The following is a 25,085-nucleotide window of genomic DNA, read 5'->3' on the forward strand; positions in this document are numbered from 1 at the left end:
ATAAAGCAGGAACCTTTAGATGCTAGGGACCTCCTAGGGTCCAGATCTGGAGTTCAAGCCTCCTCATGAACCCCAAATCCTCAAAGTCCCAAAATATAAAGAAAAGAAGCCCTAATCTTCAAAATGAGAGATCTACTCAAACAAGAGAGAAAGGTTCGAACTTGATACCTCTAACAGAAGCCCTTGGATGTATATTGACATATCTAAAAACCTTATTTTGCTCCTTGCTTGAAACCTTCTCCTTTCCTTGCAAAGATACACCAAAATGCTCAAAGTTAGCTCTCTCTTTCTCTCTATAAGCTCAAAGATCGTTTAGGGTTTCTCTCTGGGAAAAGTGGCCGCAAAGGGAGGCTATAAGTGCCTTTAAATAGGCCACATGCCCGAGAAATTAGGGTTTCCTTCAGCAACGCTGACTCGGCGAGTCGCCTCACAGACTCGTCGAGTACATTCATTAATCCACGTCACCTGCCGCGACTCTACTCGACGAGTTGAGGTACCAATTCGTCAAGTCACTCCAAAATTCTCAAATTAAATAATAAAATATCATACCTGGGAATCCGGATGTTACAAAAGTGATAGATGAGTATTTTTTTTTCTTTTTAATAGATTTGAAATGATTTTTTTTAAGAAACTTTTTATTTAATATAGAAAGAGTTGCATCATTCTAACACATATAAATAAAATAAAATAAACATCTAAAAAAATTACGCACTGACTTTTAATTTTATTATATTTTATAATTTGAAAGAGAATAAAAATTGTTTATATGATTTTGTTTTTAATTTTCGTAATGGTCTTTTAAGTCTAGTATCCATGTTTTGTCCCTCCTTAAGGGATTGTCATTTGAGTTCATTAGTCCGAATAAATCGAATAGCTTACTTTGGTGGCAATTCAGTGTGTCGTTCTAAAAGCTACGCACTGACTTTTAATTTTATTATATTTTATAATTTGAAAGAGAATAAAAATTGTTTATATGATTTTGTTTTTTAATTTTCGTAATGGTCTTTTAAGTCTAGTATCCATGTTTTGTCCCTCCTTAAGGGATTGTCATTTGAGTTCATTAGTCCGAATAAATCGAATAGCTTACTTTGGTGGCAATTCAGTGTGTCGTTCTAAAAGCTACGCACTGACTTTTAATTTTATTATATTTTATAATTTGAAAGAGAATAAAAATTGTTTATATGATTTTGTTTTTTAATTTTCGTAATGGTCTTTTAAGTCTAGTATCCATGTTTTGTCCCTCCTTAAGGGATTGTCATTTGAGTTCATTAGTCCGATTAAATCGAATATCTTACTTTGGTGGCAATTCAGTGTGTCGTTCTAAGGCCCCGTTTGATATGCATCTTTCCAGGTCCAAACAGATCTTTCTGGCTGAATGGACCGGAAAGACTGTTTGATTTGCACAAAAAATGGGTCTTTCCCGGTAAGATATGTCTTTCCCAGAAAGCCTCAAAATCATATCTTTCTGGCTGAATTGGCTGGAAAGACAATTATTCACCAAACCCCGCCTCTTTCTTTCTTTCTTGGATTATTAATTTTTTTTAAATAACTTTTTTAAAATTTATTTTTTATTGAATTATTATTTTTTTTCATCATTCAGCACAGTCAATCAGATGTACAATCAAACAGCATGGTTTCTTTCCCAGTCAGAAAACTTTCCCAGACAGCACTTTATCAGACAACACTTTCCCAGACAGAAACTATCAAACGGGACCTAAGTGTTGTCCAATCTATGTGTCGTCCAATCTATTCTTCGGTAAGTTCAGAAATTAAATTCATGTCTAATTAAGTTATCGGATTTTGTTTTGATTATATATAAAATGTTCATGTCAACTTAAATTCATGTCAACTTATTACGGTATTAATAAATTTTGTTTATATATAAAATGTTCATATATAAATTTTGTTTATATATGGCTATATGCAACAGTTTGCACATGTACAAGGAAATATGGATACGTTCCGTTGTGCAATTTGTATGCTAAGCGCTAAAAATGTCGTCGTTGCATAGTTGAGGGTGAAAATGTGATTGTATGCTAAACTAAAAGACAAGGGCCAAACTTGTCATTATAGCTAAACAAAAGGCTATGAATTGAAATAATAAAAAAATTTGTCAAGAATGGGATTCGAACCCATGCCCTTTCGGACCAGTACCTGAAACTGGCGCCTTAGACCAACTCGGCCATCTTGACTTGTTAATGTTTTTATCAAATGATTAATATAATAACGTAAAAAAAGTAAACAGAATTTTTTTTTTGCTGATAATTGAAAATTTTATATTTAGTTTTTACAGATAGATTTTATTGAAGAAGCTTCGACAGGACAATAAACATTTTTGACTTTTTGCTATATTTTGTGAATTTTATATGGCATCCACTCATGGTGTGGGTTGTTATTATCTAGCACCATAGATATAGCTAGAATAGAATGGTTTATATGCACATAAATACATAAATTCTATTGCATTAGATATAGGGATGAACATTTGAACCGGATCGATTTTCGACTTTGGACTGTATCTGTTGAGGCTTATCAAGTCTAGGTTCAGATCCACATTCAATTCCTGGTTTTTGGACATAAAAATGAACATTTGGATCGGATCAGATCAAGTTTTGAACCGGACCTATTTTACAGAAATTTGTGGACCTTGGACCGGACATGTTTCGATCCGGTCCAGTCTGAAGGTCCAGATGCTCACCTCTAGTATTAGATGAGATGGTGGATACATGACAAGATTAAGATATACACTAACGGTGTAACAAAATATAAAAAAAAAATATTAGTCTACTGAATATAATTACCAAAATTAATGTTTTAAAGAACAGATCCAAACTTATTAGTAATCGACACTTTTAGTTACGAGTTGTTTAAGGCTTTAAGCAATACATTATTGTTTTTCTTGATAATATTCCAATCAAAATTTATTGTCCTATCAACATTACAAAATAATTAATTATAGTATTAGTAGCTATTCATATACTTCTTGATAAGAAATACATTATTGTTTTTTTTATAAGATTCTAATCCTAATTTTTTTTGTTATATCAACATTACAAAATATTTATAGTATTAGTAGCTATTCATATACTTCTTTTATTTATATAAAAAGACGCATTATATTTAACCAGTTAAAAAAACAATTAATTTTATTCAGGGTATATATATCACGTTAGGAAAGTGATTATATATGATTACCAAAGCTAAAAGTCATAAAATGAGACTTGAGTATATGATTATATGATTATTTATATATGATTCTTTATGATGAAAATAATTAGTTTTATAATAGTTACGATAAAACTATCAACAAAAATAAAAATTATTATTTCTTATTTGTCTATTGTTTTACCATAATTTTTTAAAAATTCAGCCGTTTTTTAATTATATATATCTTCAAGTTGTTTTCTTTATTATATATTGTCTTAATGTTATTTATTGGAATTATGAAAGACAAATCTTAAAAAAATATACATTAAGAAATTACTTATAAAATATTATTATTGAAATATCTCAGTTTCCACTAAATTTCCTAAACACTTCAAGCACTAAAGCTAATGCATTATGTTTACAAGATGTTAAAACTTTTGACCCTTAACAAAATCCGACTGTTCACGACTAATAATAGAATCGATCATATTTGTTATCCGAATCGCTAAACTTTCTCAACAATTTTATACTGAGTCTCAATAAGGCTTATGAGATGATAATCAAAATTTTACTTTCAAAAACACCCCAAAAAACTGATTTTTAAACAAAATTTCATTTTTAAAAAATGAAAAAATCGAACCAAGCGAAACCGATTTTTATATAACTATAAAATAATAATAATAATAATAATAATAACCGAACCGGTTTAAAACCGGTGTGATGCACCTCTAAGACCCGGTTGGTGAAAAAGCCCAATAATATGATTTAGAATTATACGGCCCGTTAAAGAGCGCCAATTTGTTTCCCTTGGCTTCAATTGTTTTGCTGCCGGTCGCCGGTGAGGTGTTGCTACTGCGAGGAAGAAAGCCATGGCGTTATTGATGGAGAAGGGTGCTGAACCTCAAACGGAGAGTGAATTAGCAGACCTTGATGCTATCTCTGCTCTCAAGGAGTCCGCTGCACTTGAACTCAAAGTAATCTCTCTCTACTTACTACTTATATATAAACACAACATATTTACCTCGATAATTCAGAATCTGGTTTCTTATACCCCTAGTTTATTGACTCGATAAATGAATAATCCTATGTATTCATTGATCTTAAAGTTGTATTGCTGTACTGTATTTCTATATGTTAATATAGATATTAGTGTGTCATGCTTAACCACAATAATCTGGAAAAAAAAAAAAGGTAGAAATCGGAGGCCGCTACTCTTGAACTCAGTAAATCTCTGTTTCCATTTCTCTAGTTATTTGAATACAACAAGTTTAGCTCCGGCATCTACTTTCTTATTATCCTGGTTAACGAATTTGATTGTTTGGGTAATTGTATGTTTGGATTGATCTTAAAGCTGTAACGAGAAGAAAATAACCCTCGGTGCTTTATCAGATCAAAAAAAATATGGTTTAGGTTTTCAGTTTTTCATCCCAGAAGTTTATTCTAGTAAGGTAGTTATAATGTTTTAGATGCCAACTCTAATTACTCTTGATCAAATATGAAGTGAAAACACAGCAACTGATTTGATAAGTAAGAGGAAAACAAAGTGGGTGTAATTTTTTTTGATTGGGAACGTAGGAAGAAGGTAACAAGTATGTGAAGATGGGAAAGAAGCATTATTCAGAGGCTATCAACTGCTATACACGGGCCATAAATCAGAAAGCCTTAAGTGACATGGAGACCTCAATGATATTTTCTAATAGGGCACATGTAAACTTACAACTTGGAAATTATGGGCGTGCTCTTTCAGATTCAGAGGAAGCCATCAAGCTCTCCCCAACAAATGTCAAGGTTTCCTTTCTATTTCTACTTGTATTTGTATACAGTTCAATTTGACATTAATAGGATGATGATCTTATTCAAGTGTCTTCTTCTGTATTTGTTGTTAGGCTTTTTACAGAGCAGCAAAGGCATCATTATCTTTGAATAAGTTGGTTGAAGCACGAAGCTTTTGTGTAAAAGGACTTGATGAGAATCCAGATAATGTAGATCTAAAGAAGCTATGTGAGGTGATTGATTCACAAATATCACAACGCCAACAACACGAGGCCCAAGTTTCCAAAGCTTTGACAGCAGCTAAGGTCTTGATTGATGTTCATATAATTAAAAAGTTAATCTTGTGAAGGCTCTCTAACATGAGTTTATTATGTATGCGTAGGATTTAGTGTCAGCAATTGAAGAGAGGGGATTGAAGATTGGAAAGGCAATGTTCCAAGAATTAACAGGACTGAAAAAGCCGATATTAGATAAAGATCGTATACTTCACTGGCCTGTTCTTCTCCTTTATGCAGAGGTTATGTCTAGTGACTTCATTGAGGACTTCTGTGAGACTGATATGTTTTCACCTCACCTTGACCTCATATCCTTTTTCTTAGCTGCTGCTACAACAAAACAAAACAATTTCACCAAATAATAAATTTAATAATTCTGTTAAGTGGAATCCTTAGCGCTTGAAAACATGTTCTCAGATAGTGGTGCACCATTGCCATGGGATAAGGAGAATGCTTACACTCGTGATGCCATTGAGTTGTACTATGAGGTTAGATCTTGTATGAGGAGGGCATTTATGTCTTTTTCTTGTCCTGCGTACTATGATTTTGTTGTTTAACTTTTTTTTTCAACCTTTGGTTTGGTTTGGTGGGCAGGCGGGATCAGGGGTAGGTTTGTCCAAGAAGGAAATTATTAGCAATTTCTTACAGGGTACAGTTGCTTCCCATCTTGAGACATTTGGTGACGATGATGAAACAGATGCAGTTAAACCTTCACCTTCAGTTGGTATGTTATTTATTTATTTATTTTGACTGAAAAATATAATCACAACTGTTTTCTGTTTGGATGAACTTTTCTTTTGTAATTAATATTCAACTGTAGGGGGTGAAGGTGGTTCAAAATGGGTGAAAGTGAACGAAAGAAGAACCCTTCATTCGGTTCTCAAAGAAGACAAATTTGTTATCCCTGGGATTCCTGGTTTGTCACCATCAAAAACCCAACTTCTTTTTTGTGTTCTTCCATATTTTATTTTTATTTTTTAATTTAGTTTTTTTTTTTTTTTTTTTTTTTTTGGTAATGGTGGGTGCAGTGTTTTTTGCTGTTTCAAAAAGATCAAAGAGCTTCTACAAAAAATTCAAATCTGGGAATTGGTCCCTTCCATCCTGAACCAAGTCAAGTCACATTTAATCCAAAACAAAATCAGACCCCGCCCTCATTATAAAATACTTTTGTATTCATGTTTTAAAAGTTTGGGTGGTTCAACAAGTTTTATTTATAGTCGAATGATTGATTATCTGTTGTCATAATTAATCTCATATCATTAACAACAAAATTAAATACAGTTGCTAATTTATTATTTCTGTTATACTCATTTGATAAAGTCATAGTTTCTTCTTTCTTTCTTTTTTTTTGGACGCCGAATAGTTTATATTAAAACTCTGACGTGCTTGCAAGATGAGGGACAGAAACAGTTCCTTCTTTCATATTGTTATAAGTTGAGAATATTATTATATACTCAAACAACAACTTATTTGATTTTAAAACAAAAATGCATCCAAACGATCCCCTTATTAACTTCAAGTATCAGTTTTAATGATTTATTATTAAATAATATTTTTAAAATACATGTCAAAACCTCTTCCTTGATGAACACTTACAATAAGACATTTTTAATAAATATACTACTTGCAAGTAAAACACTATTTATAGTATGTATTGCCATTCTAAAATAACCTAAAAGATTTACCTGGGAGATTGCTTTATTTGAAGTGTTTGGTAGTTAATTGTATTTTCCTATCGTGGATAAGCACACTTTTGAGTGTTTGGATGCTAGTAAACAAAAAATATTTATTAGCTTAAATAAAACATTTTTTACTTATTTGAAAATATTTTTTATGTATGTAGACCGATTTACCATTTTACTGATGTTTTAATCCTAAAAACCCATGAGTTGCAACCTAATGTTTCTTTGTTAATTGCATTTTGTTAACGTATAAAATAATCATTTACTCCAGTTTTGGTACCTGATGAGCTAATAAACAAAAAAATATAAGTTTGTTTTAAAGAAACAAATCCCAAACACCCCCAAGAGAAATGGTGAAGGTCAAACATCTAAAAAGTGTAGAATTTCTTAGGTGATTGGCTATATAAATATTTTGTAGGGCTAGGGTTTTAGGTAGTTGTCACTTATTTTGTACCTCTCTATCTACAGTAAATGCTTATGACAAACTGACAACTACTACAAGGGAGGAAAGCAACCAAATGTTGAAATACCTAAAATATGTGGGAAACTAACAAATTTACCTTGACAAACAAGGAAAGCATAGAAATCCAGTCAAGTCAGTTGTAGTGGATGATGTGTATTATAGTATAGTATAGTATACAAGTATGAAAGAAAGAGAAGAAAACAAACACCATACATACATGAGGAAGAAAGAAATCTCTAGAATCAGTACAACTTACTTACTTTACTTAGGGCTACCATAATTTACAACCAAACCAAACCTACCGAGTCACTCACTGCTCAGATCAGATGTCTCTTGTTAACAAACATAATAGACTATATATAGTACACACATGGTCATGGTCATGGTCAAACATACAACAAAACGGTCAAAAGTAAGTGTGAGAGAGAGAAAAAAAAAAGGAGCAGGGGACCACAGGAACTGCTAGCTGCATCTGCATCTTCAAACAGTTAGGAGTAGGAGAGCTGGTGCAACTAAGTTCCTGTAACACCAACATCGATGTCTTCCCGTTAATAATCACCACATTTTTCTCTTTATTTTTATTTAAAAAAAAAATGATGATAACATTTCTTTTCTTTGGTACATTTACATACCTTACATAGGCTAGATGTGATATCAAATACTAAGCATTTAAAGCGTCATCCACCCTGAAACATAAACATAAACATAAACAAATCTTATCTTGTTCAATAAATAAATATATCCTTTGTATTATTTGAAGTCATCAATTCATCTCCCTCCCACAGGTGTACTGTGCTGAAGTAAGTATATATATAAATAATATTAACCCTCAGACCTCAAGTCAATAATAATGAGAAAAGACGTAAGGTAAGATGGTGGACTTGGTATTCAAGTAACAACCTGCATGCATGTAGTGTAGTAGTGTAAGTATTATTGTTCTATGTCAACCATGTGTGCTTCTACCGACTGATCAGGTCTGCTGCTAATTTTCATCCCATCACCTCCATTAAATTGAAGGATTCTAAGCTTCCCTTCCTGCCAGTGCCAACACACACACCCCATTATGCATGTCAACCAAATGTTCAAAGAAAAAAAAATACAGAAAATTTCATCATTCTATGCAATGAACTAATAATTTTTTACGATGGCTAAATCAATAAAATGGTGAAAGTAACAGGGAAAAATGTCATTTTTAAATGGTCTAATCAATAGAGGAGACGGTGAAAGTAGGTTGTTTGTCTGAGAGAGAGACCTTTGTGCCATAGACAATACCACCCCCAGAGAAAGGGTGAAAGCAAGCCACATTCACCTCGTCTTCTGCACTTGGAAGCACACTCACCACTTCCATATCCGAAACTCTATATACCTACAACATTCAAAACCTCAATCTTTTTTTATTTTTTTCATATACATTTACAAAAATACTGAAACCCTATTATTTACCTCCAAAACTGTGTAAATGGATAAAGATGCGTCTCCATTGATATCAATGCTTTTCAGAAGAGAGCTATGACGCCTCCCATAAGCAAGCAAGATGTGCTCAGAAGTTGGTGAAAACTGCACCATCAAATCATCAATCAACATTGTAATTGTAAATACTAAATACTAAATATATATGTTATGTTATGTTATGTTATGTTCACAAAAACTCACCTGGATTGATGTCAAACAATGGGCAGCTCTGATTGGCCTTGAGATAAGTACCAAACCAAACCTACACAAGTACAATCAATAGTTATCAGCCAGATTACATTTTTTTTTAATGGTAACAATACAAAAATGGAAATGGAAGGAATAGTCATCTCTTACGTTGCCTCCTCAAGTGAATATATTCTGAGTTCATAGATGACTTGGCGTGCAGAGATAGGATGGCGTGTAGGAGATGTTCCGGGGCCCCTACCCTCTTGATGATGAAGTTGTGATTGTACCCCAGAAATTGAATCACCTTCAAACTGAGGAAGCACACATGCAACACAAGCAGCTAGATATCTCCCACATGCTGAAAAATGAGCACCCATTTCACTGCAACAGCATACAGTACAAACATCAACCCCCACCAAGCTCCTTATTTTTATTTATTTATTTATAAAAAAAAAAAAAAAAAAAAAAATGTTACCTGCAAAGGACAGCATGCGGTATTGTTAGGCGACATCGTTCAGGCTTGAGAGAGGCACATGGATTGTTTGAATCATGAGACCAAATTCTTAGCTTTACAGTGCAAGGCAACTCAGCAGCAGCTGTGGCAGTAAGTGATGCAGACAGTTGAGACTGTATTCGACCAATCATAGGGACAGCCTGTCCTACTCCTACTCCTACTCCTTCGTTTGTTATCGACTCATTCACTGCCACTGGACCACCATTTTGATTTTGATTCATGTTGTATAAAGCTTCTGGATTAGGGTTTGCCCCTGATCTCAGAGGGAAAGTCGATGACGTGGCAGTGGCAGCTTGGTTATGACCTATCAACCATCCTTGCATGAAGGGTAACTCCCAACGTACACGCTCTCTCAACAGCGGAACACCTTCAACATCAGAAATATCCATGTTTTGGACTTGGTTATTATTTACAGTATTATCATTATGGCTGCTGCGGCTGGTGTGTATAGAAGAAGAAGAATCCATCAGTTGTTGCTGTGTTGGATTTGCATTTGCATGGAATAGATGTTGATCAGAAGAGGATTGTGGCCTTCTTGAATCAAGTCTTGTGGTTGAAGGAGAGGAGAAGAGAGGCAAGGGCATTAATGGTAATTCTGCTGCTAAACTTAAACGGTCTATGCGATGCATATTGCCCATATATACAGCAGGAGGGGGATAATGCAGATAACCTAGAGATGTTGCTGGTGCCATTGAAGAATCTGAGGAGTCAAGATCGTTCACCTGCAAAACATTTAAAACAAGGGAAGGGCTATAGCAATGTAATTTCATTTTTTTTTATTATTATTAAGACATTCTATCTACTCAATTATAGTAATGAAATTTTCTTTGTATTGGGATGAAATTGTTATAACTGAGTAGCTTTTTGAAAGCACAACCATAGTTGCTACCCATGGAAAAAATGTTACCTCAGCGGTTAACAAAAGTTGAGCAGAATGTGGATGGAAATGCACAGCCCGTAGAGAACGCCTTGTCCTTAATACTATAGCAGGTGAGGAGGTCTCTCCTCTGCTGCTGTACTGCCATAAATACAGCTGAAATTGAAAAACTCCCATCAATATTATGCCTCTTAAATTTACAAAAGAACTAAAAATAGTTAAACATGAAAACCTTTCTACAGACATTACCTTATGGCCTGCAGCAACTGCAAGCACTTCTCCTTCTGAATGGAATGCAATGGAAGCAATAGGCCGGTCTGCAATAAACAAAGATATGCAGACATAAGACACACACACACACATATATATGTAACAAGCCTGATTTTGTGTGCTATATTTAATCTTATATGTGACTATCCTAAATGGTAAACCTCTTATATTTTTTATATTTGCTTGATCTATTAGGAGGGAGGTCCATCAATATCTCAAGGGAAACAAAATGTTTAGTAATTACAAAAATCACGGGATCCTATGCATTCTGATGTGTTTGCATTCCATAAGCGAACTTCATGGTCTAAGCTTCCACTCGCGAGTATTTCTGGACGCAACGGGTGGAATCTAACCTGTAAAAAACAAAAAAGAAAGTAAAATGTTAAATTAATTAGGTCACAATTTCAAAGAACAAGTTAGCAGAAAATGACTGTAAAAACTAAAAAGGAGTTGATGCATTTGTTATCTTACCACCCAAGGTGTTCTTCGATGTCCACTCAAAACTTTTAGACATTTCCCAGTTTGGCAGTCGATTATTTTTACAGTATGATCACCGCTGTCAACCCCAAAATGAACAACTTCAATTAATATAACAAAAAAAAGGTGCTAGAAACAAATTACAACTACAAAGACAGTTAACAACGTACTGAGTAGATGCAAGAATTTTCCCATCTGAACTAAATGCTGCTGCAATAGTCGACCTTGGTGAAGGCATTAATGAACAATACTTGGCTGATAAACACTGCAAGGACTCAGCCTCCACCCTATAAAAACAGTTAGTTATTAAAAATGAGACATTTGCACTTTGACTTTTTTTAGTTGACATCATTAAGACATACCATGAATGAAGTTCGCGCCTTGAGTCCCTTGCACTTTCGCTTTTGGGCTTAACAAATGACCGGTGGTGATGCTCAGAAGTTCCACTACCCTGCCTTCTTGGCAAATACTTTTTTATTCTTGGAGCTATCTCTCTCTTGGCCAACATTTCGAGCACATTCCTACTACTGAGAACATATACCTGTTAGATGTCTAATATCCAAAAAATTCCACCACTAACAAATCTTGCACAATGCTATCTTTAAACATCAAGACACAATTCATTTGTTTTAAAGTTAGAACACAAGATATGCAAATCTAGAAGAAGTAAGAACCTATATAGAAAAACATCATGCACAAGTTATGAGAAATAAAAGAAGCCTCCAACTGGCTGATTTGACAGAGCAATTGAACAAATTCATCTGAGACTATACCATCAAACAACCCAACCATGGAACAAGGAAAGATGGTAGGGATCACAGTTTACTTAGATCAAAATAGAAACAACTAAGATAGGATGTAGGTTATACTTCTTTCAGAAATGATAGTCTAATCTGAATTATGCATCACTGATGGACATCAATATTCCAAATAAGAAAACTAATAATCACATATAGCACCAGTGATCTAAGACATGATCACGCGGCTACTTGGAGTCTTGGCTGTGAGCTTAAACTGACTGTAAATCTGTAACCAATCTCAAGTGTGCTGATTATTTAGGGAAAAAATCAGATTTGAATAATCAGGTGAATTTCTAAAAGTAGCAATATTTACTTTGAAATCGCACATCCAAACACTCCTTGAAAAGATCTAGCTGGATTTCTAAGAATTACATACACCAACTGGCAATAACTCCCTACCTTTCCTAGTTGCAAAAGTTGAAAGCAAACCAGACGACCAGATTACATCAACATATCCTACTGTCAACTATTCGATTAAAATATCAAAATTCAGCATCAATCCATTTAGATTCTTAAAAATTTCACATCAAGAAACGAAAACTGAATTCAATTAATATATAATCATGAGGAGAAATATAATTCGAACTCACTTGTGATGGATTGGTGAAGGTGAGGATGATAGATCATCTAGGTATGAATTTGTCTTCATGATATCCATTCATATAAATCTAACTTGAAGATGTCTTCTTTAAGAAGTAGACACGGGGAGCAGAGAAATCGAATACATAGAAACCCAGGTTTTAACAGTCGATCTCCCTTGGTTACTCTATGATTGGATTTAAGAATCGAAATTTAGATTGAGAAACCCTAGCAAGCGAGCGAGAGAGGTAAATCCGGACGATGTCTGAATGATATGCAACAAACAAACAAAGGGGACAAATCTTTCTTCTCTCTCTCTCTCGCTCACTCTAACATCCAACAAAACTCGACTTATTATTTATATATACACAAACTCGCAAACACACTGTATAAATGGAAACGGGTCGGGTTTGGGCCGGTTTGTGGGACTCCATCCTATAAATCGATCGTCCCTAAAAAGGTAAAAAAATAGATAATAAATGTCGCAATATCTTCAAACCAACAAATATACTTAAACGATTAAATAAATGATGCCTCAACATCATCAAGTATCAACCATCAACCAACTAAAACCACAATACCAAAGAAGCATGCTATTACAAAAAAGTTTAAGAATACAATCCAAACATCCCAATTAATTGTTACTAAGGGGGTGTTTGGCATTTCTTGTTAATCATCTTTTTGACTTTTAACTTTTTCAAAAAGTTAAAAATTACTAAAAGTTGTTTGGCAAGATCTTTTAAAACCAACTTTTAGTCAAGAAGGAAAAGTTGGCCGGAGAAAAGATAGGAATTCCTATCTTTTTGTGACTTTTAGCTTTTATCACTTAAAAGTCATAAAAGACAAGCCAAACACATTTTAAACACCATCTTTTTAGACAAAGTTCTTTTACAAAAAGTCATTTTACAAAAAGGACTTTTATGTTCAAAAAGCAATCCCAAACACACCCTAAGCTTCAAATACTTTTATTGTAGGTGCTCATCTTTAATTGTTAAATCTTACATCCTTGCTTTCTAAATGAGTCGTAGTCCTTCAAAAATATTGTACCCAACAGTTTTTTTGCTTTGTTTGATCATCTCGAATATATTGGTGTGGCCAAGAGAGAATTAATCGCCAAGGGTAATGCCTGATTTGTGCATATGTGTCCATTGTGTCACCTTGATCCAAATGTCGAGGGATACAACCAAGGAACATAAAAACACACACATACATACACTCGTGGTGTTATTTAAATATTGTCGCTTAAGATCCTTATATTTATGTGACATTAAAAATTATAAAATTATGATTATCATTTAAGATTCCTGTTTTGTAGAACTTTAATTTTGCCATTTCTTTTTAATTCATCATTGACGGTTTCAGGTTCACAATTGTCAAAGAAATAGATCATTAATTGTTAGAGATACAAGAACTAGGAAGAGATACATGATATTCTTAAATCTCACACACATTTTCAAACAACCATATGCTTATCTTTTAGTTGTTATAACTGTGAGGGTGCAAAATATAAATTCATATAAAAACCTTTTCATGATAAAATATTGTTAATTGCTTGGTGTACCTTCTCTAATGTGAGTGAGTGGGTGTTTGACTGAATGGTACATATAGCAACACTTTAACATAGATCATGAATTCATGTTCAACACTGCGTTCATACTAGTAAAATTACTATCTTTTTTGTGACTGATTGCACAGTCTACAACAAATATGATTCGTAAGATAAAGTTGAAACATTTTTATAGCATCATTGAATGCACTTAAGTAATTAAATTTTTTTTTTAATACAAGCAAACCTTCGTGATTGTATATAAAAATGAATAATTCATTTTTATGTAAAATTAAAAGCTTAGTTGAAAATAAAACGAGTCAAGCAATTTGAAGGTCTACTCTACAACCTCTTAATATGACAACATCAAGAAAGTTTATCACCCAAAATCCATATTTATCAGTTTAGTATAACAGTAACTAAATTCAAATATCGGCTTTGGTTCTGTGAACACAAAAACCAGAAATTCCAAATAGATGTCTAACTACAAAACGTATAGAAGATACAGCAAGCAAGAAACAAACAGGTAGCAAAAATGGCTATTTTACATGAAGAACACTAGAACCAAAATAAGTCAAAAACACATTCAGAAAAGAAAAAGATGTTTTGACTTGATAATAATTACAAGTTATGATTACATATCTCATATGAGCCCCTTCAGATGCATCTTTTGTGATGGATTTGGTCCCCATATGCGAATGGTTTGATCATCACTAGCTGATGCTAGCATTTGATGTCTCCTAGGATTCCAGCTCACACAGTTTACAGTCATTGAATGACCAGAAAGCACCTCAATTGGATCAGATCCACTTCGATTCCAGATATACACCTGCTCTCACAATTATCAGAGAATAAACTTAAGGATATAATGAGTTGATGAAAGTTAGGGATAGTTAGGTAATTTCACAGGTATATATATATACCTGTGAATTTTCGCTGCCACTGGCAATAAAGGTGCTATTGACCCCACCAAAGCAAGAACGAATGACATATTTATGTTGCCTGTGGCCCTTATATCTCAAAGGCTTTTCCCATAACCCTTCAACATCCCACATATGAATCTCTTGGCTATTAAGATTAACAATCAAATACTTGCTGTCACCAGAAACCGAAAGAGATGTAATCGGATGTTCTTCAGAGATAACTCTTTCAGCATTTGTAGCCACGTTTAGTATCCGAATATCTTTATCTGAAAAAATAGTAATCAGATATTCACCATTTGGAGTAACAGCAATATCTAACACCTTTGGCATCCGTGTTCCTCTCCATGCTTTAATCTCATTGCCTTCACAATCCCACATGCAGATGCCTTTTTTAGGGTCTGAACTACCACACACGAGTCTCTTTGAGTCTGGAAACCAAGCACAGGAGCTAACAAGGAAGCTGTTATCACCAAATGTGTGCTTACATGTACCTGTTTCCACATCCCAAAGCCTAAGGACTTCTGTGTTCCCACATGTCAATACCATTGTGTCATCGGGGCTCCAGATTACAAAAGAAACCGGGTTTTGATGACTGGATAATCTATGTTTCAAAACTAACTTCCCATCTTCTTGTATCTGTACCAAAACTTTCAAGAATATGATTCGGAAAAAAAATAAAAAAAAAATCATGCTTTTTCTATGGATTGTAACTTTGTAAGAAGTAAACATAACATGTTACATGGACATATAAGTTATAAGTTATGCATATAATAAAAGCACCCACCTCCAAAATGATCATTAAATTTAGATTTCCCTAAACATAAGTCAAGATTCAAGAAAGTCATGAAAGTTTGATTTCCCTCAAGACATATGTATATATATATGTCTTACCTGAAATGGCAGTTGGAGACACTCAAGCCACTATGAGACTAAGTGCCCAACTCCCCTGTTGTGCATAGTTAACAAGGTTAACTTCCCTGAACAATGGAACAGACAAGTGTTATGGATTTTAAAATCAGTCTCCTAATTCTGGTGCATGAAGAAAGAATCTATTTATGCATTCGTATCTTATCCCATTTGATTCCACTGCTTTTATATGTAACGCATAATTCAACAAATATTCTAAGAATAGAATCTCTAGAGTATCGATTTTGTTAAGGACATAATAGTTACCTTCCATATAATTGCTGTACAATCACTTGATGAAGATGCCAAATAATCCCCATTGTTAGAGAACTGAACAAACCAAACTTCATTCTTGTGGTCAGACAAAATCTGCAACAATTTTTCAAAGAGATTACTCCATTAAAAGATCAGCATGAACTATTTACAATTTGAACTAACACACCTGAATGGTTTCTGTAGGGATCTGATCCCTACCACAAGAATGATTCTTATAGATTGATACTGGATCCAGAGAATTGTGGTAGATGCATGAATCAATTTGGGAACCAACCACCCTTTCAACCAGATGTTCCAATCTTCTATCAGGTACAGTGATTGGTGGTGGAAGCAATTTCTCCAATTCATTTACTAGATTCCTTCTCAGTTCTTGAAAAACATCACAATCATCATGAACTTTATCTAAACCAAGCTCCCCAAGTGAAAACAAACTAAAAGCAAGCTTGTGAACTTTCTCTCTTCCCACTTGTAATTTGGAGATTTGTTTACGCAAAAGGGACAAAGCTAAAGAATCATCCCCTCGGCCCAAACACTCCAACAAACACTGTTGGGAAACAAGAAACAAAGCTGTGTCTCTTTGTTCATCTGTCATGTTCTTGATCCCATAAAGACTATCAATACAACCCTCCCAATCAGCACCAATTATTGAAGATTCAAGCAACTTAAATTCCGCCGATTTGTATGAAATACCAGATTCTGATTCCAAACAAGCTGCAGATTTCTCATAACCTAAAGAATAAAGACACTGGATAAGAATCCTTACGAACTCGTCCCTTTTAATTAACCCTTTTGAGCCAATCATTGTCGCTAAATTCTCCATGAATCAATAAGTCCTTTTCTATGCTCCAAGATTCTCATACCTTTCACTTGCCATTTACCAGAATATGCAGCAACCCAACTGTCGTCATGGCACTGATAATTAAAGCAAAACAAAAACGAACATCAACTTTATGACGATTACACAAAGATTAGAATTTCTATATCTGGCTAGATGCAAGTTGTATGTAGGTTTTATACATGTGGAATCCTACTATCCTAGACTCTCAGCAAACCAACAATGCCACAAACACATATACGTTTATTAGCCTCGACATCCAAAAGTTTTTTTTCGACGTTGACAATCAACAGGGAGAATTTCAACCCAATAGAGTATTGAAGATTGAGATAGACAGCTTAAGATGATTATTGCCCGTTGACTTTAAATACCTTATCGAGTAAATTAATTCTACTTGAATTAAAACAAGTTGGGAACCAATACTGAAAACAAACAATCGAGAAATTGAGAAATACACCGATTAAGAAACGAAACAAAGAGACACGAAATAGAATTAAATTGAAGTACCTCGTGGTCGACTGGATTATGTTAGACGAGCGAACTTACAGATTCCACTGAATTCGATCAAATAAATGGCTTTAATAGTTGATTGAATGAGATTAGTAAAACCCTAAGTGACAGTGGTGATTAATAGAGAAGAAAATCCGGTGGGGGGAAGGTGAGATTGGTGCAGTTTTCAGTCGCCGGGGGTGAGAGACGGAAAGAGGGGCTATCACTTATCAGATGCGTTTTTTTTTTTATTTAATTTTATTTTATTTGGATAATTTTACTTGGTAGTTGGTAGAGACGAAGGGGACCAACATGTCCCAAGTTGCTTTTAAAAGGAGTAAATTACACGAGTGAGATGTGCCAAAAGGCATGTTCCGTTTCTAATTTCAAAAATTAACTCGGATCGTCCCTCATTTGTTTAAAACTTGGGCACTTAATTCCTTCGGACATAAAAAGACCATTTTACCCTTAATAATTTCTTTTTTAATTTTCTTTCATTTATTTATCATTTTTAAATTAAAAAAAGAAAAAAAAAATCCCCCACTAACCCACCCCTCCCGTTTCCCTTTTCCCCTGTTTGCTTTCGCCCCCGACTCTCTTGAAACAAAAATGGTGGACTACTCTACCTCTCTCTGCTCCGGCGTCAATTCTCTTCCGTCTCTCACTCCGTTTCCGGCGAGAAAACCATCTGACAACCCTGAAACTCGGGCTACTATGTAAAAAATAACCTCGTCATCTATCATATCTCTGGATCTGTAATTGGATTCCGACGAGAGAGCCTGTCAATGATGAGGTCTTGGTCGCCGGATTCACAAAAGGACGAAACTTCTTCACCAGAAATCGTTCGCCGGAAAGGCTATGACGGATCGACGGCGTCACTGTGTGCGGAACTCTGGCGTATATTATGTGTGGAATTCCGGCGTTTACACTCCCTAATCGATGATGGTAATTTAACAAACAGGTTATCTTCACCACCCAACACAGCTTCATCTATCTCTAAAACCAATGCTTCGTTTTCTAAATTACATCAGATTCAGAAAAGCAAAACACAACAAGTGGCGATTTTTGCATTAGGGAATTGAGTTTGAATTTGTAGGTTTGATTTTGGGTTTGCATTTGAATTTCAGGTTTGATTTTGGTTTTGGGTTTGAGTTGTAAATTGGACTTTTGTTTTGGATTTGAGTTGCAGGTTCGGGTTTATATGTATTTTATTAGGTAACTTTGTGTTGAGTTTGGGTGATTTCTATGGTACTGGATCCATGGTCGGAGATGGTGACCAGAGCTGTTGCCGGGCATTAATTCTGTGGACGGAGATGGTGACCGGAGGTGGTGTCGGGCATCGGATTTGTGAACGAGGATAGTGATCGGGATCTTGAAGAACATTAAATGGTCTGGAAAGGCAATAGAGAGATGAAGTAGGGGTAATAATATTTTTCTTTTTTCTTAATTAATAATAATAATAGTTATAATAATAATAATAATGATAATAATAACAACATTAAATTAATTGGAAAAGAAATACCAAAAGGGCATAATAGTCATTTTAGGTAGCGTAAGGGATGAAGCGTGCAAAATTAAATTAATTAGGGATGAAACGTGTAGTTTTTAACCAAACAAGGGATGATCCGAGTTAATTTTTGAAAATAGGGACTAAACATGTCTTTTGACACATGTACGAGGGACGTTTCGTGTAATTTACTCTTTAAAAAAAGTGATTATAACTTTGTTTGAGTATGAATGTATAGTTTAAAATAGATTTAACAATAAATTACGTCTCTCGTGCATATGTCAAAAAACATTTTTAGTTTTTTATTTTCAAAAATTAATTCGGACCGTCCATGTATTATGTTTTTTTCACTCGGTAAGTCCCTAAAGACATAAAATGACTATTTTACCCCTAGTAATTTCTTTTTTATATTTTTATTATTTGTTTATCATTTTTTAGAATTAAAAAAATAAAATAAAATAAATAACCACCCCCCTCAACCACACGTTCAACCCAATATTTTCCCTTTTCGTTTTCCATTTTCCTTCTGCCTCTTTGGAAACCAAGTCGTTGGACCACCATCGACATCAGTGGGATTGACAGATTTTCTACTGATAGTTGCAGACTTTTGACCCGGTGTGGTCGGGTATGGGTGTCATTTTCTGGAAGGGTCCGGCAGATAGTGTTGGAGGAGACTCGTAAGTTCAGGTTCTCAATTCACCCTGGAGCCACAAAGATGTATCGGGACTTGAGATTAGTTATTGGTGGCTACGCATGAAGCGATAGATTGTATGGTATGTGGAGAGATGTTTGACATGTCGGATGGTTAAAGCCTAGCACCAGAGGCCGCATGGCAAGTTGCAGCTCTTAGAGGTTCCCATGTGGAAATGGGAACAGATCATTATGGATTTCATCACCAAGTTGCCGAGGACGGCTAACGGTTTTGATACGATTTGGGTTATCGTTGATCGGTTGACCAAGAGTGCCCACTTTCTTGCCATTCGGGAGAGTTCTTCGGTCGAGAAGTTTGCCGACGTGTATGTACGCGAGATTGTCGCTCGCCACGGTGTACCGGTTTTTATTGTATCTGATCGTGATGTGCGGTTTACTTCTCGGTTTGGCATAAGTTTCATGAGGAGTTGGGTACGAGACTGCTTTTCAGCACCGCTTATCACCCTCAGACCGATGGATAAAGTGAGTGGACCATTCAGACACTCAATGATATATTAAGGGCTTGCGCCATCGGTTTCGGTGGGAGTTGGGACTCCTGCCTTCCCCTAGTTGTGTTTTCTTACAACAACAACTATTATTCTAGTATTGGTGCACCGCCTTTCGAGCTTCTCTATAGAAGGAAATGTCGTATACTAGTTTGTTTGGTAGAGGTCGGTCACAAGGTCATTGGTAGGATCAAGGTGGTCCTTCAGACTACGGAGCTTATCCAACATATCATGCAGAGATTGCAGACATCCCAGAGCCGACATAACAGTTATACCGACCGACGACGATCTGAGACAGAGTTTTAGGTCGGGAATATGGTTTTACTGAAGGTATCACCCTGGAAGGGTGTTATACGCTTCAAGAAGAGGGGAGAGTTGGGGCCCCGATTTATTGGACTGTTCCGAGTAGTGGCCAGGGTAGGCAAGGTAGCATATTGACTGGATCTACCTGAGGAGCTTAGTCAAATCCACAACACATTCCATGTTTCTCGACTTCGGAAGTGTGTGGTTGATGATTTCGTGGTGGTTCCCATAGACGACATTCAATTCGATGAGCGCCTGAATTATGTGGAGAGGTCGGGGTGGCTATTGTGGAAGACGAGGATATGAAGAAGGCCTGATACCATGAGATGATGAGGAGCAACATTCGGCAGTTTGTTAGTCGATCCAACTGCAAGACGCTGGAAGACATGATAGCGAGGGCTAGGGAGAGGGAGATTGACTCGGAGATGGATAGAAAGAGGAAGCCAGATTCTACTGTGAGTGTTGAGGGTTCGGGCAAGCGGCCCAAGGTATCTGATTCCAAGCTGAAAGGCCAACATGGTCGTAGCCGTTGTGGCAGGTGCGACAAGGCGCATGAGGGAACGTGCAGAGTGGGTGGTTCTGGTTGCTTCAAGTGCGGTCAGACTGGTCATATTAGCATAGATTGTACTGCTACCACCCCATCACTCTGGTATCTGATCTGATTTGTTTTCTGTGCAATAAGATGGGCCACAAGAAGGCCCATTGTCCGAGTTTGGTTGCGGCAGGACCGGTGTCAGCACTTGCTCCTGCGACATTGAGGATTACTAATGGCCATCAAAGTCAGGCAGATGCGCCAACGGCGAAGAGCAGGGTGTTCCAGCTGACTGCGGAGGAGACGCGAGCAGCACCTGATGTTGTGACAAGTATGTATTTTCTCCTTATCTCTTTATTTTATTTTGAATTGTTGCTTATGTTTATGTGTTTTATTTTAGGATCGTTCCTTGTGAACGGTATCTCCGCCTTGGTATTATTCGATTCGGGGGTTACCCGATATTTTGTATCTCTTACGCTTAGCAAGAGATTTGTTGGAGCTCCAGGAGAGCTTGATCGTTCTCTTAACGTGGAGATTGTTGATGATAGGTCTATTCGGGTTACGAGGGTTCATCGAGGGTGTACCCTTCAGTTATTCAGTGAGCAGTATCTAGTGGATCTGGTTCCTATTCCTTTGCGTGGGAACAAGGTTATCGTGGGCATGGATTGGTTGAGCCCTAATGAGGCAATGATTGACTGTGAGCAGTAGTTGGTTCGGGTTCGGACCCTGAGTAGGGGGAGTTGGTCATTCAGGGTGAAAGACCGCAACGTGGACCGGTTATGTATTCTGCAGCGAGGGCCAAACACTATCTTCATCAAGGTTGTGCAGGTTTCATCGCCTATGTCTTGGATACCCGAGATAAGGGTAAGGCGACCGTGGACGATGTTCCAGTTGTGCGGGAGTATCCGAATGTGTTCCCGGAGGATTTGCATGGGGTACCTCCGGAGAAGAAGGTGGAGTTCAGGATTGATTTGGTTCCAGGTGCGGCTCCGATAGCCAAAGCACCGTATCAGTTGGCTCCTCCCAAGATGCAGGAGTTGTCTAAGCAGCTGCAGGAGCTGTTAGACAAGGGATTTATTAGGCCGAGCAGTTCGACTTGGGGAGCATCAATTCTGTTCGTGAAGAAGAATGATGGGTCTCATCGCATGTGTATCGATTATCGGGAGTTGAATAAGGTAACGGTGAAGAACCATTATCCACTCCCGAGAATTGATGATCTCTTCGACCAGCTTCATGGTGCATATAGGTTCTCAAAGATTGATCTGTGATCGGGTTATCATCAGATGCGAGTCAGGGACGAGGACGTGCAGAAGACGGCTTTACGGACTCGCTATAGTCATTATGAGTTCGTGGTGATGCCATGTGGGCTCACCAATGCTCCTGTCGCATTCATGGATCTCATGAACCGCGTGTGCAGACTGATGCTGGATCAATCTGTGATAGTCTTCATTGATGATATCTTGGTTTATTCCAAGACGCATGAGCAACATGAGGAGCACTTGAGGGAGGTGTTGGAGACTTTGAGGAGGGAGAGACTTTTTGCAAAGTTCTCCAAGTGCGAGTTATGGTTGCACGAGGTGCAGTTTTTGGGGCACCTTGTCAATCAGAAGGGTATTCTGGTCGACCCGGCCAAGGTCGAGGTCGTGATGCAGTGGGAGGTTCTGAGGTATCCATCTGAGATTCAGGAGTTTTCATGGTTTAGCGGGCTATTATCGGAGATTTATCCAGGATTCCTCCAAGATTGTTGTTTCATTGACCCGACTGACCAAGAAGTCGGTGACATTTTACTGGGGGCCTAAGTAGCAGACAACTTTCGAGAATCTTAGGCAGCGATTGTGTGAGGCGCCGATTCTGACCCTGCCAGAGGGTGTTGATGATTTTGTGGTTTATTGTGACGCATCGATCACGGGTTTGGGTGCAATTTTGATGCAGCGGGGTCGCATGATCGCTTACGCTTCGAGGCAGCTGAAGCCTCATGAGGCGAATTATCCGACGCAGGATTTGGAGTTGGGGGATGTGGTTTTCGCCCTCAAGATTTGGCGGCATTACCTCTATGGGGTTCATTATACTATTTCCACGGAACACAAGAGCCTGAGGTATTTGATGGATCGGCCGAACTTGAACATGAGGCAGCGTCGTTGGTTAGATGTGGTGAAGGATTATGATTGCGAGATCCTGTACCGCCCGGGAAAGGCCAATGTGGTGGTCGATACTCTTAGCTGCAAGACGGTTGCGGCTCCGATCAGAGATTTATGTTTGAGGATGACCGTGGATACTCCGTTGTTGGAACGGATTCGGGAGGCGCAGGTTGAGGCTATGAAGGAAGAGCGTCGGAAGTGTAAGCGGATAGTGGGGCAGGTGGCATCCTTCGATTATGATAACCGGGGATTGTTGACTCTGCATTGGAGGGTCTGGGTTCCTTATTGGGGCGGTGTGCGCCAAGTTCTGATGGAGGAGGCTCACAAGTCGAGATTCTCCATTCATCCTGGGGCGACGAAGATGTATAGGGATCTTCGCCCTGATTATTGGTGGCCCTGCATGAAGCGGGATATAACATGGTTTATGGAGCGGTGCTTGACTTGCAGGAAAGTCAAGGCCGAGCATCAACGACCTCACGATAAGATGCAGCCGTTGGAGATTCCCGTATGGAAATGGGAAGACATCACGATGGATTTTATCACAAAGCTTCCCAGGACTACGCGCGGGGTGGATTCTATTTGGGTCATCGTGGATCGATTGACCAAGAGCGCGCATTTCATCCCGATCCAGGAGAGTATTTCTGTAGAGAAGCTAGCCGATATTTATGTTCGAGAGGTGGTCGCACGTCATGGGGTGCCAGTATCAGTAGTTTCAGACCGGGATGTTCGCTTTACTTCCAGATTTTGGAAGCGGATTCATGACGAGATGGGTATTCGTCTCCATTTCGGTACAACTTTCCACCCACAGACTGATTGGCAAAGTGAGCGGACGATTCAAACTCTTGAGGATATGTTGCGTGCGTGCGTATTAGATTTTGGTGGGAGTTGGGATACGTATCTTTCGTTAGCGGAATTTCCGTATAACAACAGCTATCGTGTTAGCATTGATCGACCTCCTTTTGAGATGCTCTACGGGAGGAAATGTAGGACCCCGATTTGTTGGGGCGAGGTCGGTCAGCGAGTCATGGGGAGTACCGAGGTGGTACTCAAGACTACCGAAATGATTCAGCAGGTTCGGAGCAGACTTTAGATAGGTCAGAGTCAGCAGAAGAGTTATGCCGACAATCGTCGGTCATATTTGGAGTTCCAGATGGGAGATATGGTTATCCTGAAGGTGTCATCCGGTTCAGGAAGCGCGGCAAGCTGGGCCCCAGGTATATCGGTCCCTTCAGGGTTTTGGCTCGGGTGGGCCGGGTTGCGTATCGTCTAGATCTTCCAGCCGAGCCCAGTCAGATTCATAGCACGTTTCATGTCTCTTAGTTGCAGAAGTGTTTGGTGGATGATTCCGTAGTTGTTGTTGGATAAGGTGTCTAAGTCCATAACTTATTTGGTATATACTTGACCCGACCCGGCATGGTCCATTTGGGTTGCACTTCACCCAAACTGTTTATGGATAATTTTATGAGAATTGTATACTTACGATTTATTAATATATTATAAGTTATAATATATTAATATAAAGTCATGTTATTTAATTAGTTTTAATCTTGAATTAATTATGAATTAATTTAGTGATTAAAAGGAAGACTAATTAAATCATGGGCTATTATATTTATATGGTGTGGGCTAATACTCATTTGTTAATGGGCTAAGCTTATATGGAAGTCCATGGATGATCCATGGAGCTTTTAACCCATGGATCCTTGGAAAGGAAAAGACATGGGTTATTAGGGTTTCACCCTAACCATGCACACTATATAAACAAGCTCATGTTGCATGAAATAACACCCTAGTGTGTGTGTAATAGTGGTGGCCGATTTCTAAGTGTTAGTGTACTCTCTCATACATTTTCCAAGTTTGTGGTGATTTGTGATTTCCATTTGAGGCATTCACATTATTGGTGCTTGGCTCTCAAACTCCAAGGAATCAACAATCA

General features: G+C 37.2%; 3 protein-coding genes and 1 non-coding gene across 4 annotated transcripts; 1 reads left to right on the forward strand and 3 right to left on the reverse strand.

Moving 5' to 3' along the window:
- Positions 1-2,111: 2,111 nt before the first annotated feature.
- On the reverse strand, positions 2,112-2,192 carry TRNAL-CAG (transfer RNA leucine (anticodon CAG)). Its single transcript has one exon. It is a non-coding gene; the product is annotated as a tRNA-Leu (tRNA).
- A 1,751-nt stretch (positions 2,193-3,943) lies between these two features.
- TPR2 (Tetratricopeptide repeat (TPR)-like superfamily protein) lies at positions 3,944-6,505 on the forward strand. Its single transcript, XM_079069828.1, has 8 exons — positions 3,944-4,121; positions 4,723-4,935; positions 5,034-5,225; positions 5,303-5,502; positions 5,602-5,683; positions 5,790-5,919; positions 6,016-6,111; positions 6,224-6,505. The coding sequence occupies exons 1-8, from the start codon at positions 4,017-4,019 to the stop codon at positions 6,298-6,300; spliced, it is 1,095 nt and encodes a 364-aa protein (XP_078925954.1). The 5' UTR covers positions 3,944-4,016; the 3' UTR covers positions 6,301-6,505.
- Positions 6,506-7,533: 1,028 nt separating this feature from the next.
- On the reverse strand, positions 7,534-12,842 carry LOC145136977 (uncharacterized). The gene is made up of 15 exons (XM_079071115.1): positions 12,510-12,842; positions 11,482-11,646; positions 11,290-11,406; positions 11,114-11,198; positions 10,887-10,995; positions 10,622-10,689; positions 10,403-10,528; positions 9,457-10,217; positions 9,150-9,362; positions 8,994-9,054; positions 8,784-8,897; positions 8,593-8,706; positions 8,241-8,375; positions 7,973-8,026; positions 7,534-7,860 (listed from the first exon to the last, which is right to left on the reverse strand). Exons 1-13 carry the CDS (start codon positions 12,575-12,577, stop codon positions 8,271-8,273), a joined length of 2,106 nt encoding a protein of 701 aa, XP_078927241.1. The 5' UTR covers positions 12,578-12,842; the 3' UTR covers positions 7,534-7,860; positions 7,973-8,026; positions 8,241-8,270.
- A 1,622-nt stretch (positions 12,843-14,464) lies between these two features.
- Positions 14,465-17,735, reverse strand: LOC145137878 (transducin family protein / WD-40 repeat family protein). The gene is made up of 5 exons (XM_079072019.1): positions 17,492-17,735; positions 16,316-17,061; positions 16,141-16,242; positions 14,968-15,603; positions 14,465-14,873 (listed from the first exon to the last, which is right to left on the reverse strand). Exons 2-5 carry the CDS (start codon positions 16,967-16,969, stop codon positions 14,688-14,690), a joined length of 1,578 nt encoding a protein of 525 aa, XP_078928145.1. The 5' UTR covers positions 16,970-17,061; positions 17,492-17,735; the 3' UTR covers positions 14,465-14,687.
- Positions 17,736-25,085: the final 7,350 nt, after the last annotated feature.

Source organism: Lactuca virosa, chromosome 9 (genome assembly GCF_052849685.1).
Source record: "Lactuca virosa cultivar CGN04683 chromosome 9, Lactuca_virosa_CGN04683_v6, whole genome shotgun sequence".
Taxonomy (NCBI): domain Eukaryota; kingdom Viridiplantae; phylum Streptophyta; class Magnoliopsida; order Asterales; family Asteraceae; genus Lactuca; species Lactuca virosa.